The 21153-nt window shown below is 39.1% G+C and overlaps 1 protein-coding gene across 1 annotated transcript in view; it reads right to left on the bottom strand.

The window, feature by feature from the left end:
- LOC104532640 (beta/gamma crystallin domain-containing protein 1) overlaps window positions 1–20368 on the bottom strand; it is a 43699-nt gene extending 23331 nt beyond the window's left edge. Inside the window, 13 exon segments of the mRNA XM_029087450.1 lie at window positions 1108–1253; window positions 1345–1471; window positions 1731–1873; window positions 2268–2303; window positions 2621–2747; window positions 5564–5703; window positions 6695–6857; window positions 8166–8284; window positions 8394–8441; window positions 10952–11128; window positions 11213–12677; window positions 13104–13154; window positions 18885–20368. Coding sequence (XP_028943283.1) covers window positions 1108–1253; window positions 1345–1471; window positions 1731–1873; window positions 2268–2303; window positions 2621–2747; window positions 5564–5703; window positions 6695–6857; window positions 8166–8284; window positions 8394–8441; window positions 10952–11128; window positions 11213–12677; window positions 13104–13154; window positions 18885–19636 — 3494 coding nt within the window. The 5' untranslated portion in view covers window positions 19637–20368.
- Window positions 20369–21153: the final 785 nt, after the last annotated feature.

Below are 21153 nucleotides of genomic sequence, written 5' to 3'. Positions count from 1 at the left end.
CTCCCTTGCATATTACAGAAGACAAAGGGCACAGCAGCTTCAAAGGTCACCAGGCAGAAAAAAACCTGCTGTCGCACCATATTCATATACAAATTAAAAGCATTCCTCTAGAATGCACTGAGCTCGATTCTGCAATCTTTATCCAGACAAAACTTGCAGAGATATCACACAGACAACACAGAGAAAGATTTAGGGTGTGGCTGGGTAAGGTAGAGCTTTCAGCAAGTCACCTGCATACCAGGCAGGGAGAGAGACTGTATGTCTCATACTCTTTGGGTTCTACTACTTCAAGTAATTCTGTGTATTTGGAGACATGATTGCTAATACTTGGTTGTATTTCCAAAATACTTTGATGCAGTCTGCAAGGCTCTGAAACTCAATCTACAGTTGATGTACTGAAAAAAATCAAACAGCAAAGTCTATCAATTTATCAATCGCGTGTGACAACACACGTGCCACACAGAGTAAGAGTTGTTAACAGCCATGCCAATGCAGAGTTCTGGGAGCCACTGCATTTAAAAAAAACCTAAACAAAGCAAACCAACAACAAGAAGAAACAACGCCATGGTATTAAAACACTATTAACCTATAGGATCCACTGCAAAACCAATTAAAGTCTCTTTAATATCAGAATGTATTACTGAGCATGGTAAGAGTTATCTCCATTTTACACACAACTGAGAAAAAGAACAAGGAATTTCCCTCTGGTCAAACACAAGAAGCCTGGAAATTAGTTTCAAAACTGGAAATTAGTGCCATAACAATACTGCTGTTTAAATGCTTTAAAAAAATCCAGCCACAAGAACAAGCTATCTCTACCTTTCTGATGAAAGGTCATCTCATATACTTTCATACTTTTTGTATCAGTAAGCCAACATTTCCTGGGACCATCTGATCTTATCACAAGAAGAAAACCAATTTACTGCACATATTCACAAAAACAATGAGCTTTACTTTTCACATTCTGCAGTCAGGGGCATAAAATTTTATCTGAAGACTCCACATAGACACTAGAAGTCAATGTGCTGAAAAACATCTGCAAATACTATCAGATTCTAAAAAGAATAGCGCATATAAAATTAAACAGTTGTTAAAAATGTCACTTACACGCCACTTAGCACATTTATAGACTGTGTCCTCAGCCCATATCCAGTGTCTTTCAAATTGGAAATAATTCCTAACACGTTAATATTGGAACCCTTTGATCCAAAGTCTTTTTCACTGTACATTATCATATGTGAGCTTGTGAAGTCCTGTTAAAACAAAGAGAAACAGCATAAGGAACATGCAACATGACGTCTCAGTGCACTCAGGAGAAGCCTACTCCACGTTCTTGGAACTTACGCCAACAATTGGTCGCAGCGACTGCAACTCCTTATCGTAGCCGCCCCAGTCTGTCCAATCCCGATACGCTCCTTCTTCCAGCAAGTACTGATGGCCTTCAAACCCAGGCTTCTCATAAGCAACCCAACTAAACAACAAGAACAACAGAGTCTGTGTGTGAAAATGGACAACTGCCACTCCATGTTGCTATGGAGCAGATACAGATGTGTGAAATTTTTTTCTTCTGCTCTGAATATTTGCATATTTAACCCAGGTGTATATCTAAACCCAAAAACTAGGAAGATAGAGAAAATAAATGGGTACCAAATTTGCCCACTGCAATTTCCAATCTATGGAGTTACTACTTCTCTTGAAGGGGAAATATTGCTGCTGTTTTCCACACTTACACTCCTCCCAGTACTTTCATGGATCCCACTGATGTAAGTGGAAGTCTCGTCTTTTCTTCTGCTTCCTCGTCATCAAGCATAAAGATTTCTGATTCTATTTCCACATGTCTCCCTTCAAAGAAAGGCTTCTCATAAATTATTACCTGTAGCAGAAATGAAGTAAAAGAAAAGTTGCAGAGTGTGTGATAAATTCTGTCAACAGACAGCTTCTTTTGCATGGGTGCAGAGAGGGAGAAGGCAAGACTATGAACATCATTAGTGGGATCTCTGTTCTCTTCAAGAGGTCTTTCCCTTAGAGTTGCAATGTGAGGGCTTCAATGCTCATTTCCCATCTGCATTATCCAGGTGGCTGTTACTACGTACGCGATGGATGCACAAATGTGCCAGAAATTGCAGTTTCATGGTGTGGTCACATACAGCGGGACCAGACAATAAACCGTAAGTAGTCGGTACATAATCAAGATACATCGATCTACCCATGTGTAGTTCATGTGTTATAAAATACCTCTGGACAATCAAATAAATATTGATTTTTACCTTTGGCTCTCCACTGAATTCAACTTTGCGACCACCCTGTTTAAAAAAAAGGGGGGGAGAAAAAAGAAATAAGTTGTCTACACTTACACAACTTCTAGACAACTCTTAGTGTTATCAACTCTTCATAAAAATACAGAGTTAAGTTGAAACTTTAATTGCAGAACTGAACATAAGAAGATTAAAGGCAGAAAAGGATGCAATCAAATGTTGAAAGTTCAAGAATTTTCTAGACTAAAAATGTTAGTTTTTACAGACTTACATTTTTGAGTGACTTGGAAAGTCTAGCCACCTCTACATTATTCCTAACATATAAATGCAGGTCATGTAACTTGTGAGTAATAACAGTATTTTACCATTTTCAAAGGCCTCATGGACCTGATGTAGGCTTCCTTCTTCTCCCAGAATGCTAAATTAGGATATTCACCAGGCTCCAACATTAAAGGGACTCCCTGGAAACCAGGTTCTTCATAAATTAGCCATCTAAAGTCAGGGAGAGAGAAAAGCAAAAGATAAAAACCACAGAACATTTCTGAACAGCAAAGAACAAGGCAACGTGCTTACTTAGAAGAGATGCCATGGTACCTTTAATAAAACTCTGTTTCTTTGACTTTACCATCAAAATTGTGAACTATGAGCTGGCATACTGGCAAACTTCTGTGTCTATGCAGGAGCTGCCAACAATGCATATGTTTTGTTTGAACAGGCTAAAAAAGTTTAAAAATCAGTACAATGAACAGACAGTAAAGGATTCGACCCTGTCTTATCTGGGGGCAACAGAAATTTTAGACTGAAGTTTCAAGACTTAAGGTTACTCTGTACTATTTTTTAATAGTTTCAAAATACAGAGAACCAATTTTCTAGAAGTTGAAAGATCTCTACTAACCTAGACTTGTATTTGTTGCAGCACCTGTTCAATAGGGAATTCTAAACTTGTATTACTTATTAATACATATAAAAACCTGTCAACTCCTTAGAAATCTGCTTCCTCATGGTTTGTACCTGCTAACAAGTCTGCTTTGAAACACTTAATTTTCAAAATTCCTAATTGGAACAGCAACAGTAGTTTTTCAAAGCTTTTCCAAGAAAATTGTAACCAGTAATCACTTACTGGAAACAAAGCAGCATACTGCTGATCTCTGTATAGAGGATGGTAATGTATATCTTCCAGTTAAATTTAGTGATCTCTCACAAGTGCAGCATGGAGCAGTATAAAACACATACTAAACAGGAACACTGTGCAGCCAACCTTTTCATCATGTAAGGATCATAATGTAGAAATCTGGTGATATTAGAAATATGTTTAAATAATCCATCACTCTACCATGCTTAAAAGGCAGATCCCAAGGTGATGTAAACTGGCACAAGCTGGCATATTTTCAGTGCAGACATATGGTTCCAAGAAACAAACAAGGAGCTTTAGTTTTATTGTTGTCTATAGCTGAATGTTTGATGTAGTTTGTGTCCTGTAGTAGAATCACTGAGTAAGCCCTCAACTTCACTGCAAGAATTTAAACACACTGGAGACCGCGGAGAGAGTACAATCAGAAGATAAAGGTGCATTGACTCATTTCTGTTGGCAGCTTTTAGTAAACAACAATTAAGCATGAACACTGGGAAACGTTAAGAAGATACAACCACACCCACGTGGCAAGGTGACTCAGAATCAGAGCCTCCCCTCAACTGCCAATAGAGTGAACTATGCCATGCCTGCTAAAGGAAAGAAAAAACCCTGCAACATGCAAAAAACCAGCAGCAATTTACTGAATTTCTCATGCAAGCAACTGGCAGAAGCAACTCCTTTCTACATTGGACCAATGAACTGGTATCTGAGAAAGATCATTTTCCAACTGTCGATTTTGCTTCCTGGTGCCAATACTAGTCTGCCTTCCCTCAAGGGGATTCAAATGCAACAGAGAGAAATCAAGACTCTAAGAGTTTACACAGATTTAGTGCAAAAAAATGCTCTCATACTGATGCAATAGAAGGACCAGTTTGAAGTCAGAGGGATGTGCACAGGCCCCACTTCCTTTCAAAAAAATTTGTTATTTCACTATTCATAGAATGCTTTTAAGTGAGAGACAGAAATAAAGTAGAGAGGTAGATTAAGTCAACTAATAACCAACCTCCAAATTGCATATCTGATTTCATTACTCTTGGTAGACGTGTAATTTGGATTAAGCTTGCAGTTCAATAGAAGTAAGCTCCTCTCAAGGAACTACCTACTTGGACACCTACAGTTTTCCTATACACCAGTGTCTCTCATTTTTTTCCCCAAATCAAGGTATAAAGCTGCAATCAGATAAAATATCTTTTACCTAGCAACCAAAATGCCCTATCCACCATGTGACATATTTATTTGAATACATTTTTGCAGTCGTATGTAATACTTGTCTTCAGCTGAGCAGTTTTCCATCATTAAATAGATTATTTGCAGCAAGGCAAATGCTATCAGTGCCCAAATGTGACCTGGCCAACAGGTAGCAGCAAGCCAGGTCCATACACCCTGTAAAACATTCTGCAGGACCCAACGACATTGAAAGTGGTTCCGCTCTCACTTTTTCTGAAAGCAGTCTCCCTCTTCTGCATGCTTTTCCCAGTACCCCCCTGAGGCCTGTTCTCAGTACCAATTTGCAAGTTTGCTTATTATCAAAATTGCCATTGGTACAGCTTCTGGATGGTTCCTTACAGGTCTCCTTTCTCATAAAAGCTTGCTTAGTACATGACAGACATTACAGCCCTAACTCATATGGCTAGATATTTTCAGGTGACATAACATACATGTCCTAAACATTACTGTAAGAACACTGATTAAAATGCACTGTGAAATACAAGAATGCTTTCCAGAGTACACACACGACACTAAGTCTTATTTTGTAACATAAGCGCTTGAACATTTTCTTCTTTTAGTACAATGATTTCAAGTTTAGAGGAAAGCAAGTAGGAAATGTGGTCTTATTGTAACAGTTCATCCTCTCACTCTCATGATAACAACTTTGCCTGAATAAGAAAGAGCAGGAGAGGAAAACTCATTCCTCTGCCACAAATACACAAGGGTTACTTCATCTTTACTACATACATGCAGAACAAAAACTGGCTCTAACACAAAACATTTTAAGAGGTCAGCCTCTCAAAGGGTGAAGTATTACAACTATGTACTAATGCTACTGTCAACAAATACTACCAAAATATAGGACTGGAATAAATATATCCTGCTGACGTGTCTGGTAGGTGTAACCAATGGCTTAAAACAAATTCCTTTCATAGCAGTACACGTTCATACAGAACCAGGTACTCACATGCCCCAGTGCACTTTGATGGAACAAGTCTTCTGAGTGGTGCCGAACACCCCTGTTTCTTCAGTGTCGTCAAAAAAGGAAGTCATGATTCCTAACCCTTCAGGTTCTGTATACAGATCAATTTGGCAAACCCTGTAATCCTGAAAAACGAAGATTGCCATAATCACTTAATCTGTGCTCAAAGTTCCGTAATTAATGCCAATAACTAAATCAATTTTGAAACACTTGTTGATTTTTAAATTGTTTCCCCTCTTGTCAATTATTACTGTTATTAGACGCCTCTAATAAAAGTATAACAGGCCAGTTTGCCTATCTCTGTTTGGACCAAGACAGCCAGTTAATCTCTAATCAACATTTACGTTGTTTATTTTTTGCCATCTAGGAATGCATTTCATCAGCTAACATCTCCTCTAGCAAATTCAATCCTGATGTAACACCAACCAAGCCATTCTGGAAGAGAACTTACTGCAATTTAGACAAGAACTGGAGTTACAAGCAATATATATTTCTCCTTTTTCCTTTCCTAGTCAAATAATTTTATAGCTTATGTTTGTTTTGGCAACCTGCAAAGGTAGTACTTAATAGAAGGTAAAAATGCATGGAGGAAGGCTGTTCCACCACGTGTGACACTCCCTGGTAAGTCTGCACATAGGGGCTATTTTTTGCACTATTTTTTTGAGTAACAAACAAGGTTTGGTGTTTGACACTAAAGTTAATGTTAAATGTAAATTTGGTTTATATTTAAAAAAAAAAAAAAAGAAAAAAGAAAACCACACACACATGCTTTTGAAAATAAATATGAGTCTGTGGAATCACTGATGGTTTTCTGGGATGTTTTTCCTGAGAAAGTTACCAGGCTAAAAAGCATATGCTGTACATAGCATTTTGGAGGCTACCCTAATGCAAAACACTAAGTTTTTTTCCTGTCCTACCCTTCCAATGGATGTTACCATAACCCTCACTGTGCAAAACCCTACACATTTATTTTGTGATTAAACAAGAAATTCAACATGGAAGATTCTCGTAACTCATGTTACACTTGCATCCTAATACACCAATCACTCTGTATCAGTATAAAGCATCACCAAACATTAAGACCTATACAAAATTTTATTTACTTCTATTACTTGCCTTAACAACATGTCTTATTGAACCAATCACTGCAGGCTTTAGAGATGTACATTCATTTTGCTCTTCAGAAGTACCTGCACCCCAAATATCTGTGAGTTCCAGCTCTCCTTCTTCCAGGGGAATAGAGGGGCCTTCAAAATTTGGTTTCTCATAGAGTATCCAGCTTAAAATAAAAAATTCTCATTTTTAATGGTGTTTTTTCAAGCAGGATTTGCAGAAATCATGCTCCCATTTAACAAATCCTTTCACAAGAAGTATTTCCAGACTCTTCCCCCCATCCCAATACAGCTTATTTGCCCAACACCGCTGACCCAAGCCATTTCTGGTCTCGTGATACTTTTAAAAGCAATGATAAAAACAAAGATGCCTACTGCTGACTTTGTAATGTCATCAAAAACTCCTCCATCTTTTTAAATTGATGATTTGGGGCAGCAAGACTGCTGTCTATGAATACCAGACTTTTGCATGAGATACTGATCAGAACCAATTTGACACTACAGTCTGCTGTGCCATGTATAAACAGACAAGCTACTTGGATCCTGTAAACAGCAGCCTGGAGTTCCGGAGGGGCTGGTACAGGTGAGCTGAATGATGATAAGACTGCTGAGAAGACAAGCAGAACTTTATTTTTAATGGCAGGTCTGAATATATAACTAGATAAAATTCAAAACCCTCCCCTGGAGCATTCAGTTGAAGGGGAGAGGGGAAACCTCAGTCTCCCAGTTCATGCTGGAAAAGAAGACCTGGTTCACACAGATCAACAGACTTCCATTCCAGTTTTCTGAAGCTAAACAGCAATCAGTGCGCTTCCTAGTACCTCCTACTGCAGCTAGCCCTTGTTTCTGCAGCTTACTATCAGATCATTACTTTTCAGAACCTGCTATTTGACTGTATTATAGCCTGGCCACAACTTAATTTGCCATGCTATACACGCTAATAATGGCTGCTCTGTTAATGCTAGGAGGAATGTAGCAGGTGAACTTGTTTGGAATTACTCTTGGGCAATCTAGCTTTTAGAGAAAAAAGCCCTCTGGATTCATCAGAGAAACAGTCAATTACGTCTACAGCACCACCTTACACCTTTGTACACAGAATTAATCTTCTGCATCCAAACCTGGCTTTAAAATCCTTTGCTAGCCCTTTGTCCCAATCCAAATATTATGCAAGAACCCATAAAGGGCAGCGGAATCAAAGGGCAGCACAGCTGGACAGAATCTGTCATTTAATCCCACCCCTATACTTGATGAAATTTTGCACCCCTCCAGATGGTAACACTTACTCTATTTATCAGCAACATAAGTTTTCTGACCCAGAACTTCCTATTGCAGAGGTAAAATAGCACATTTCTTGCTCACAGGTATCTAGGTTACATTGTCATCTGCAAGACAGACTTACTGCAAATTACATGCTGATTCCGTTTCGATAGATTTTTGGGCAGACCAATGATAAAGAGTGAAAATTAATCTCTTACCATCCTCTAATGACTTTAACTAAAATTGTTGGTGATAGAATCCAAGAACTGCAATCCAGAACATCATGGAAAACTTCAATACCATTATTTTCATAGTCTGAGTCACAGTATATCACCAACTGTGTTTAAAAAAAAATAAAAATAAAATCAAACACCAACAACATACAATTTATCTTTCTATGCTTTAAATAAAGAGAGGAAAATTAAAGATAATAAAATTGATCTTACCTTGCCAGGTCTGGGATTGATTTTACTTTGCCCATTTCTTGAAAGTGCCTAATAGAGAGTGAGGAAAGAAAAGTGACACACACAAAAAAAATCCCAACCAAACAACCCCAAACCAAAAACATACCCAATAAAGATGCTCAGCTATAAAAAAGAGCTAGTAAAACAAAATAACACTTCAACTACACCTCCTTACTGCTTCAATTCCTTCTTCCTCCTGAAGAGCAGTATCTTGCCACAAATGTGCAAATTTACACACTTTTTAAAATTTATTTTTTAAACTCTGAATTATCATCTCACTGAAGCCAAATAACCTCAGACTTGAAATGCTTTAAAATTCTTCTGATCAGCTTCCTATATATTACAGGAGTTTCATACCAAGAGGCTACTTTAAAAATTGGCATTAATAAAGTACATGCTCTACAATGATAAATAGATTAATTAAAGTTTAAACATCTGGTAACCATGAAGCATGAAATAATTTTGAAGGAATATATGAAAAGACTGAGAAGGCATGATGGCATACATATGTGTGAACTAATTAGCATAATCAACTTTGTGCTGAACACCTTGTAACAAGACAGGTTTCTTCAAAAAGCAGGAGACTGTGCAATAAGTTGATAAGACTAAAATGACGAGGACAACTAAAACACTTTGAGGTACACACAATCTAAAACAATGTTGAAGTCAATGGTAAATTATACGATATAGAATATATGGGCAAGTTATGGTTGCATCACATAACCTTAAAACAAATAAAGAAAGAGTTGCAATTATGTGTTTGCTTTCCTAGCAAGGATGGGAGCACCCATTCTGGGACAGGGTCCGGTCTTCTAGGAACTATTCATACAAACAACCAAACAAAAACAGATCATGCCCCTAAATAGGATGCAGCCCAAGATAACCAGCAACACATGGAAGGAACTAAAGAGAACATATTAGTCAGCACGCAGGGCAGGCAGTTGTCTCAGGGCAGGGTTCCTAACCACCATCAGATTTTTGTAGGCATCATCAAGATACACTGAAGCATGACTGGTTTTTTAGCCTGTGCTTCAATTCCAGTTAGAACTTGCTCTGTGTTTTAAGGAAAGCCAAAGTCATTGTTTTGGGCTGCCCTTACTCTTTTCTTTCACATTACCCATTAGCCATTGCATCATCACTTTCTTAGTCAGTGGAAGATGCACAGTAGATGCACATCACACAAACATTCTTGGTTCCTGTCTAACATAAGCAAGACAATTCGGAGTCAGCAGCAGCACTGCAGAAGCCCTGGAACCCTATGGTGCCCTCTCAAGAGTAGTACACGTACACCCTTGCCATTACCAGGCCTCCACACTCTACTGAGAAATTTAAACCCACTCAGGAACAACAGTTAAAGTAGAAAAAAAAAATAAAAAAATAATAAAAAAAATCAGTACTTGTCATTTAGCTTTAAATTCAGGTTTTCAAATACAAGCAGGACCATCCAGCACAAGTCTGCACCACTGCAAATAACCCCCTAATTTTCATCCCCACACTAATTTAAAAACTTCCCACGAGAGAAAAATCTACATCCTCAAAATTGCAAGGTAGCATGGATGACTTCCTTCTGCAAGGTGAAGAAAAAAGGAGTTATTTCTATTACTCCTCCACTCCTTTTAGTGGCACTTAACAGCAGATAACCATTAGCTTTGGGAAAGTATTTCTCAAACTTCTTATATGCCGCTCCAATTCCACAGGTCACATTAATGTGGCTATTAAACTTCGGAGAACATATTTCTTCCCACGGTTCTCAGATCTCCTGATTATAGTTTTCCTGTTGGGTAACACTAAGGGCCCTCATCAACAGAAATAGCAGATGCTACAGGACATTGGTTCATCATTTTGAAAATAGAAATTACAAAGTTCTCCCACATTAGGGTAAAGCTGCCTCGAAGGGAAAACAGGTCTACCTTCACTCCTGATGAACAGATGCTCATAACCAAAGGGACAGCCCTCTACTGTAGCAGCACTTCAATAATCGCTACTATGGAGTTCTTAAAGTATTCTTATAGAATATATATTTTCTATCTATTTCAAATGCATGGGAATACTGGGAACTGAGGACTAAAAAAAAAGTTTGCCCTGTTACTCATCTAACAGGGCAACGGCTGAATGTCTTGCTGGAAAAGGATAGAGATTACTGTCAACAAAAGAAGTAGGCACAAGTTTTCTGAAGTTCACAAAAAGCATTCTACTAATTTACAATAAAATATAAAGTTAGCATGAGATGTGTTTCAAAATAATAGAAAATCATGTATGAAGACATATTCAAAAATACGCTTTCAAGTCATATTTGTGAAGACTCTCAACATAAGGGCACCGTGAAGAAACACATATCATGTTAATAGATGCCATCTCATTTTCATGTGTAGCCAACATCAGATGAAACTGGTACCATACCTACGTTCACCTCTATGTATTTGTAATCTATGTATGTCCCTAAGAGGGGAAACAAAACAAAACAATGTATGCACATCATCTACAGAAAATATAAAAGCTGGATAACTTTTCAGGCAGATTTTAAACACCACGATACTTACATCCACATCTAATAAGCCAGTGGGGACATTTGATTCATATCTGCTTGTCCCTAGCCAGCTGGAAAAACTTTTCTCAGGGTTCCCATAGTTGGGCATTTGTAAACTTAGTTCTTTTTTTGCACTATCTGCTTGCATGTACTTCTCCACAAAACTTGGTAACTTCATATCTGAAAGAGACTGAATTGCAAAATCAAAGTTAACACTCATTCAGCAGGTAGAAAATTTTTTACATAGTTGCATTTCATGAATGATCTTTATTACCTCAGATTTTTGAGGCATGCCAAATGGCCCAGAAGCATCCTGTTGTAAAGGAGGCATCCCTGAGGAGTCAGTTGTAAAAGCTGTTGTGGTGTTATTTACTGAGCTGACAGAAGGATTAAAAAATTTTTCTTTAGACGTTGAAGACAGCAAGCTTGAGAAGAGGGAGCTTTTTTCCAGCCGGGATCTCTTAATTTCACCATCTGTACTATCAACGTTGTCTTTTCCATTTACTTCCTGAGTAAAGGCAGGTTCCTCTCTATTACAGGACTGTAGGGCTTTGAATATGATGCTCTGCTCCGTTGATGCACGCTTAGGTCTGACCCTGGCTATCGTTTCCAGGCTTTGCATTTTAATTTGTTGGGCTGGCAACAGATCCTGTGTTTTTTCCCTCCTCAGTCCCAAACCAAAAGTAAATATACTGGGATCAAATACTTTCTCTAAGTTGTCTTCATGAATGGGAGGCATTGCGAAGTGGGGTGCTGGGGACTTGGGAAGCTTTGATCTCTTCTTTTTCTGGGGTAAACAAACCGAGCTGTCCAAGTTTTTTATTGTTTCAGCAAACTTCTTCATGTCGGATGGGGAATCAGAAATGCTGTCGTCTTCAGCAGATCCGTTACAGGTTTTGCCCGGGCTCTTTTGCGCACTGATGTCGTGGTCCGATATCAATATACTGTCTTGACTGCTGTCATCGAACCGCAGTGCTGCAAAGCTCAAATCTCCCAGTTTTGCCTTCTTATCTCCATTTTCCATCTTCTTAAATTCTGATCTAGAAACCTGATGAGATGGTAGAGGATACTTATCATCATCACAAAGTGACGAAACCTCTGTGTTTGGCAGCATCTTTTCTTCATGTCTGGAGAATTCTGAGTTTGTGTTATTTCTCTGGCAGGAACTATCTTGAGCATTTTCACTTTTACTGGGCGAGTGCAAAGAGAGTTTAAAAGGTGAAGCTTCTTTTTTAGCTGTGGTGAATTCTGGATCGGGTTGCTTCAGAGAGACGCTACTAGCATCGGTTTTGCTGCTTTGGTTAAAAAGGGATATTGCAGCTTTCACTTTAAGTTCTGTTGTCTTCCCAATATCCTCATAAGAGGCAGAGCCTTCTTCATTTTTGCCTTTTAATTCTGCAGCGCTTTCCTTCTCTGATGTGCCATTCTCAAATAACTTCTGGCGACTGCTTTGCTTATTTAACGTTTTATCAGGCTGTTCACTTTCCTTAGTTTGTTTTCCAAACTTCAGCTTTGCTCTGCCAACAAATGTGCTTGGTACAGTACTGGTTTTTGAAGCAGGGATGTCAGCAGGCCTCTGGCTTTGGTTAGCACATTTATTTTCAAATAAGGAAATTTTGTTGGCAATGTTGCTGTTAGTTTTATTAACTGGTTTTTCAAGAGTATCCTGCTCACTTTCTAAACTGTCTTGATTCATAGGTGCTTTAAAATTCAGCTCTACATTCTTCGGTTTGGCTGGACTACAGGAAGCAAAGTGATACAGAGTTACATCTGATTAATCTTGAAAAGACTTGTAACAATTTTCAACACAATAAAATGTAGCATTATAATGAAATTTTCCATAGTCATATTCAATTTAAATTTTGGTATCTCAAAAGAAATTAACTAAAAAAGGAGTAGCTATATGAATGACAAAAAAACCCCTTAAACTCTAAATAAGAATACATTTCAAACATGTATGTAGTTCTTTAATACTAAGTAAAACAAAAAACACAGCAGCCTACAGCATCTGCAATTGAGGCAGACACCTTAACTACTTCTGACTGACAGACATTAAAATTCACTAGTCAATAGGCAGAATAAATTATATGCAATTCCCTACAGAATTTAGGAAACAAATCCCAATTCATTAAGGTGATAATGACTTGGTTAACATTTGAATATACCTCTCCAAGAAGTTTTGAAGACATCTGCCCAGATTCTTTACAGCCCTTACACTGCAGAAGTGACCTTAAATTGAGTGAAAGACCTCTTCTGGCCTCATTAGTGCAGGTGGAAAAGGTCCCCCATCACTGCATCACCACTTGGCTAAGCGAACAGCACTTGTGAGGACTCTCCCATTTCCTTCATGGAAAGTCAGATAAAATTTTAAATTGTGTAAACTAACCCTGATGATTTTTCAATAACTGAATTAGGAAACACTTAGAGAAACTTCTCCATCAGAGTGGATAGAGAAGTGTGTACAAGTACATAGTACTCAGGTACTGTGACAGAAGGCTGATGACATGCAGTTGAGGGCTTTAAGCCTCCTTCCTCTGAATACCTACATCCAGGAAAAGTTATTTGTCCATGTCACTTGCTACTGCAAGAACAGTATGAACAGCTGTGAAGATGCAGAGCACATGTCTTCAAAACTTATCAGTCAGATAGATGTAAGGAGTTGACAAGGAGGCCACCGTCACCTCACAGGCAGACCTGTTCTCCAGAGGGGAATCTGGAGGCACTCAGCAGTGGGAGAACAGAGGCAGAAACTGTGCTACCTGAAAACTGACCATGGTGGCAGATAAAAGTAACTAGCTTGCAGCAACAACCTCCAGAGCCTCAAATGCTCAATCAATCAATGGACAATTCTGGTATTTAAGTGCTTTTTTCTTTTCTACCTACACAAACTGTGTTCACTGAGCTCTTAGACAGCGCTTTGGCCCAAGAAAGAAGCGTGATGTACAAGTGAGTTAACATGAACAAACCCCAAAACTGACATCACTCCTTTCTCCTCTTCCTTGAGGAATCCAACCTAAGCAAGAAAGTAAACCCTACTAAAGCAAGGCTCTCCACTGTACAAGCTTATTTTCTTGGGAAAATCATGAGGAACAAACTTACTGAAATAACAGAAGGAACCCAAAATCAGCCGCTTAAGAATCTATACAGAAAGCAACTGTTAAAAATCACCATGTCTTTTCCAGAGAAGACTTCCCATCAGTGCTTACTGTAGCTACCAGACTGGTTCACAACTGGAAGGTTCTTATGCAAAACACATGATCAATAAAAAAGGAAATAGTAAACTTAAAAACAAAGGGCCATACTTCAGGTACGTGCTAATAAAACACACTTGGAAAATTTAAGCCTAGAAACAGAAAAAATATTATTCCTGAAAGGGGGAAGGCAAAGAGGGAATGATCACACAGCATAAAATTAAATATATCTAGACACTACCTTTAATTTGCAGTATGTCTGTTTCTCCTAAACTTTTCAAAGATAAATTATTCTGTGATTTTTCTTTTTGGAAAATTAATATAAGTTGCAAGGGACCTCTAAAAGTCAGCTAGTCCAACTTCCTGCTCAAAGCAGGGTCAGCTTCAAAGTTAGATCAAGTTGCTGAAGGCTTTATCTGACCAAGTTCTGAGTATCTCCAAGGGGCAAGATTCACAGTCTTAGATGGGAAGCATTGCATCAGGCTAGCCACTGTCACTGTGAATTATTTTTTGCCTTATATCCCACTGAAACATCACTGTTGCAACTTGCAACCATGGCTACTGTCCCTTCACGGCACATCTCAGGGAGGAATCTGGCTCTACTTCTCTATAATACCTCTACAGATAGCAAGAGATGATTGAGGTCTACCCATATCCTTCTCTCAGATGAAGAAATAAAGCTGCTTCAGCTTCTCCTCCGTACATGGTATGCTCCACTGCCATCATCTTCTTAATGGTTCACCACTGGACTCATTCCAGTTTGTGAACATCTCTCTTGTACCAGAAGAGAGTTGGAAGAGGAGGGAGGGGTACAACACGTTATAATGCCCCAGATGCAGCCTCATGAGCACCAAATATCTTCTCCTTTGACCTGCTGGCCGTGCTTCTGCTAATGCAGCCCAGCACAGGCTTAGCCTTCACCTACTACAAGGATGCACTACTGTCACATGCTGAATTTGCCATTCACCAGGACCCTTCACGTCCTTTTCTGACCAGAAAAAGGTACCTATCCTTTCCTTCTACCTGTATCTTCAAGAGGTATCGCTAATGGCCCAGTTATCTTCACAGACTCATTTCCCTACCATCCTTTTGTCAGCCTGTCACTTGCACTACCATGTGCATTTCAACGTAACAACACATATCCCCCTAATAAAATCTGTCTTCCCCTGTATGCCTGGACACAAGCAAGTGTAATGGTTAATGCTGATAGTTATCAGCCACACCTAAAACCTGTTTTAAACGAACAGCTAACACCTCAAAGGTATAGTTTCAAGCTTTGCAAATTTATGCAGAAACAACTACTTCAGCACTTTGTATTTTATATTCTGCAATATTTCTGCACAGCAGCAGTAAAACAGCTGAGGCCAAAGAGCAACAGAAGGCTCAGCCCTGGAGCTCCATCCACTACAGCTGGCCTCCTCTAACTAATCTTCTCATTACACCTTTTTCCACACTGAGAAATACTGATTTTAAATACAGCCAAAAGATGTGCTTTACTGCAAGAACTGAGTTTCTAAGCTTGTTTAAAATGCAGAGATATTATTTGAGTACCCTTTCAGCCTCCCGTCTCGCATGGGGGAAAAGCACTGAAAGATGGATTCACCTAACAATGCAAACACTTCCCTACAAACAGCCTCATGTGGCTGATTCCTACTACCCACTGCTGATCTGCAATGCCACAAACAAGCAGCCACAAGAGAAATACTGATGTCCTTCTCATCAGTTACACGGTGCAGCTAACCTGTGGAAGCAAGCAGTTAAACCTCTCCCAATACAGTCATAAATGGAAAGAAAGCAAGTTACATAGTTGAAGCACACTGTCCAAACAATCACGTAAAACATGTAACTGATGCCAAAAAACATTGATGCCAAAACATCAGATTGAGGTGAGCAAAGAAAAATGGGAGGTTAACAGAGCAGAATAATTCAACAAGCGGGCATAAATGCAAAAGCAACTACAAAACCATGTCTGAACGTCAAATATGACAACTGAAGCCAAGTTTTCCGCTAAGCACATCAAAGCAACTACTGCCTGAGGTTTTATTTGCTGATTAAGTTGTAACATCAATCTCAGTTTAGTCTCCAACTTGATAGGTTTCCCCTTCAAAATCTAGAAGCAAAGTATCCCGTGACTTCCAAGTTGCCCAGTATACAGACAGAAAAGGAGAAAAGACAGAACACGCTACCATTACTCGCAGGAACTACCAAAACTGACTTATTTTAAAACTGTTTCTAAAAAAACTTGATTCCCAGAATCTGCACAATATCAGCAGTAAGAGACATGATGCATTTTTAAGTGAAAACTACTTTGATTATACGAAATCTATCTTATCATGAGTCAATGAGTATTTTTCAGCCTGGAGGGGATTAATGTGAAGTATCTAACAATAAATTTTTAATCTTTGAAAATGGAGAAGTAATCTGTTCTCTAGCTCAAAGCAGTAAGAAGAGAACAAAATTGTATCTTCTTCTAGCACTGGTACCATCACATTTTTCCTTTCCCATTTTACAGCAGCTTAATCCACATGCAGGTTTCTAGTTCACATGTTCTGATGAATGACCACAAATTATATGAGATTATCAGACGGTATCAATTAGTCTGGCTAAAGAAACGGTGTGGTACTGTGCAATGAGAGCTATCAGATGCACTGGGAACCTTGAATGCAACACAGTGGTCTCCACCCAGGGCTAAAGTTCCTATAGCAGGAGATAACACCAAGACACAGAGTGCCACACAGCCCACAAAGCAGGGTGAAACAGAACCCGCTGCTTAGTCGTTAAAATGAAATCTGACAGAAAGGAAACTTGTTCTGTTACAGCAGAAGATAGTTCACTCTACAGCAAGGCAACCAGACATCCAGAAAAACAAACTCCAGCTACGCAAACATTTATAACTTTATGACCACTAATGACAGTGACACAAAGACAAAAATATGAAAGCTACACAGAATCACAGAATCACAGAATGTCGGGGATTGGAAGTGACCTCGAAAGATCATCTAGTCCAATCCCCCTGCCAAAGCAGGAACCTAAATGAGATCACACAGGAAGGCGTCCAGGCGGGTCTTGAATGTCTCCAGAGAAGGAGACTCCACAACCTCCCTGGGCAGCCTGTTCCAGGGCTCTGTCACCCTCACTGTAAAGAAGTTCCTTCTGAAATTTAAGCAGAACCTCCTGTGTTCCAGCTTGCACCCACTGCCCCTTGTTTTATCATGGGTTGTCACTGAGAAGAGCCTGGCTCCATCCTCACGACACTCACCATTTACATATTTATAAACATTAATGAGGTCTCCCCTCAGTCTCCTCTTCTCCATACTAAAGAGCCCCAGCTCCCTCAGCCTTTCCTCATAAGGGAGATGCTCCACTCCCTTAATCATCTTGGTGGCTCTGTGCTGGACTCTCTCAAGCAGTTCCCTGTCCTTCTTGAACTGCGGGGCCCAGAACTGGACACAATATTCCAGATGTGGCCTCACCAGGGCAGAGTGGAGGGGGAGAAGAAAACCTTTCCTTTGAAGTTGTGAAGATACAAACTTCAGAGTTTAACATTTGCGATCTACACTGCCCAACAGCAAAGCACCACCACTTATAAAAATAGCACAATTTAACCCTCAGTACAACATGCCTTTAATTCAGTTACGAATGAACAAATCAGATGTAGAGTATTACAAACTGTGCAAAGGAAATTGTTCCTAATGCTCCTATGCTTCTCAGATGTGGGAAGCATAATTGGGAATGTACGTGCTTCTTAAGCCACAATGCTGAACTTTCACATCCCTCTAACACAACAGAACAACAATTCTGAACACTCAGGGTACCTCAGATGGCCCTACAGGATTCAGTGTACTCTGACAGGACCTATAAATTAATGTACCAGAATGAGGAAAGCAATAGTGCATAGCAGCCATGACAAAGAAGCAACAAAAATGACACATGCAATAAAATGATTCACTGTAGAACAGAATGTAATAGAACCCAGGAAATCAATCACTGGACTCATACTAGTGATTACAGTGAAAGTTATAAATACATCCACTTCTTTATAATCCTAAGGAAAGCACTGATCACCTTTGTTTGACAGATGACAATTTCTTTGAGGGTAAAACCAAATCCTGCAAACTAATACATGCATAATTCTGCAAATGCCTGATGTTATTCACATGCATAAAAACTTACATGATTCATCCTGCACATAATTAAAAAAGCAACTATATGTATTCCAATCTCTGGAGTGTGCTTTATCATACCATTTGAAGGATGACTGCATCCTACCTTTCTTCATAAAATAATAGCAGAATTTATGTTGTTTCAAAGGATAACTTGAACACATTCCTTATTAAAAGATTTTCACAGACAGAATCAAAAACCACATCCTCACTTGGTTACAGATAACAAAACTACATTAAGGTCAATGACAGCTGAGCTAATCTGAGAAACAACGGGGTCACTGACCTTGACAACAGAGCAGCTTTTATGTATGTTAAGTTATTCCATATAATGGAATTGACACACAAAGAAATTCCTTATCCATTAAAAAAAAAACCATTTTTCTAACACATGTAAACTACAGCGCTTGTTAAGTGGTAACTGTAATTATGATTATTTTTTTTTTTTAGAAAGACAGTTCATTGAAAATAATCAAGATAATAAACATTGAAAATAAGCAGATACATAGCCAGTGTTCCTACAAAATACTAAACACAGATGCAGGCAAAATTACAGCTACAGGAATAAGGTAAACTAGTTTATGTTACTTACAGGCTAATCTTTGTTGTGACTGTTCTGGAAGCATCCAAACTCTTCAGCTTCAAGCTGTCTAAATCAGAATTTGTCTGTCTCTCAGCTGACATACACAGGTCTCCATTTTTAATCCCATCAGTACGCAAGAAAGCTCTTCCCTCCGAACCGTTACCATGCTTTACTGCCTTGGCCTCACTTCTGCCTTCAGCAAACACCAAGGCCGTGTCTTCTGCCTTATCAGCCAAAGAAACTTTGGGAGACTCCAAGCTGTCTTCCCCAAAAGCCACAGGCAGAGTTCCCTTTTCCACCGAAGTTCTTTTCGTCATTGGGTTACTCTCTGGTGATGCTAAAGGTTGCCTTTTTGAGGAGCAATCTTTCACCTGCCCCTTCAAACCAGTAGGGGAGATGGGGACAGCGTCTGACTGATTCTTTTTATATGATCTTCTCCTTGCAGGGGTTGTGTTTGAGACCTGCTGCTTGCCTTTGTCAGCTTCAGCTTTAGATGCCCCTTTGTGAGCAGATCCAACTTTTAGGTCCTGATTACTACCTGTGGAAGAGGAACTCCTTTCAGGAGTCTGTTGAGGAGACTTCACTTTTCTTTCTGAGTTTATTATCTTGTCTGAAAACACCTCAGAAGGGACATCATCCTCAAAAACAGATTCTTCTTTTGCAGCAGTCTCAGTCTGGTTTCTCTCTCCATTCGGAATCTCACTTGATGACTGAGATTTTCTCCTTTTTCCAGATCTTTTATTAGCAGATTTTTTATCCATTGTGTCCGAGTCACTACAATTTTCTTCTGATGTAACAGTCACAGGTTCATTAAGTGGCTTTTCTGTTTTTCTTAGGTAGATATCAACTGTTAACACTCTAGCAGAACGTGTGTGTTCGCTCGCTGCAGATTCCAACTCGTATGGCAAATCCTTTGGTTTTGCATGCCCAGGCTCCTCAGACACCCACGTGTTCACAAGCTGCTTGTGGCTTAAGATACTCTTTTCTAAGTCTTCACTAGACAAATTTCTCAAGCTTTTTATGAAATCTGGAGTTGTAGAATTATTTATATCTGTGATGGGTTCTTTCTCCAGTTCCAGGGTTTCCACATTCAGGCTACTCTCAAAGAAAGAGTTTTTAATGGTTTCACTGCTGCCGCTCCAATCTGCTGACCACTCACTGTCGGAAGAGACTCCCCTACTACTCCATTCTGAAAACGTATCGTGATAGAGCGGTCCTACTTCCCCATGGAAATTATATTCCTGCGTCTCAGAAACAGCACTTACGTTTCTCACTTGATTCTGTGCTTGAGGAGCTTCGTGTCCTTCATTTATGTGCCTACAGTATATTGGCTGCACTCTGTGAGGAGAAACTGACCTCTCCCCTTTCCGATGTGAAGAGTGTTCTAGTGAACTTTTGACATTTTTCCTTTTCCCGGTACCAAACAAATTTCCAAGTCGTTCCAAAACTGGTTTCTTTTTATTCTCTTCTCTAGAAGTATCTGGAAATTGTGAGGTGGACTGTAAAAACAAACAAACATTTGGTTAATGTCAAAACTCCTTCTATAATACGTTTGTATTACCACCACCTGCAAATTAAAAGGACACCGTGAATGGGAACAAAACAGCTTACTGAACAACACTAGCTACCAAAAAAGAACAAGAAAACCAAAACCCTCAAAAACCAATTAAAATCACAAGATCCTTCTATATGTTTTTGCCTGTCTTTGTTTACAAGTACGCTCATCTTGTCTTACAATACTAGCATTATATGTCCCAAATATAAAACTTCTGCACAATTAGTTAATGTCACCCAAAATGATACAGGAAAGTATCTGGGTGTCTGCAAGACTAGGGAAAAACTCCTTGGTCAAAATTTTCCTTACAGAAGCAGGAGTGGGGAATTCAGCTTTCCTCTCCATACTGGCTGAGTTAGTTTTGACACTTGCGCCGCTAGAGAATAATTTCAAAGGTGTGAAGTTGCATTATAATTCATACATTTCTCATTAATGAAGTCAAATAAATACTTGGCTGTGTTTTGGGCTAGAAAACCCAGAACTATAAAAGCCACTGCATCATTCAGTGAGCATTACTAGGTCAAATACTGCCCTGGTTTGCTCTCGGTGAAGTTTTCTCTTATAACTTCTAATTACCATGGTAAACAGGAAACACGCAACAGCATTGCCGAGTATACATGCATATTTGCATTTTAATATATTAGCACTTTTTACATGCCGGTACGATGAATACTTGTTTTGAGATGTCTGTTTCAAAACACCGCGAGTATTTCCTACTCCGGC

The sequence above is a fragment of the Antrostomus carolinensis genome, unplaced genomic scaffold (genome assembly GCF_000700745.2).
Source record: "Antrostomus carolinensis isolate BGI_N321 unplaced genomic scaffold, ASM70074v2 scaffold23281, whole genome shotgun sequence".
Lineage (NCBI taxonomy): Eukaryota > Metazoa > Chordata > Aves > Caprimulgiformes > Caprimulgidae > Antrostomus > Antrostomus carolinensis.
The sequence above is the reverse complement of the archived record's forward strand: the minus strand, read 5'-3'. Positions and strand labels throughout refer to the sequence as shown.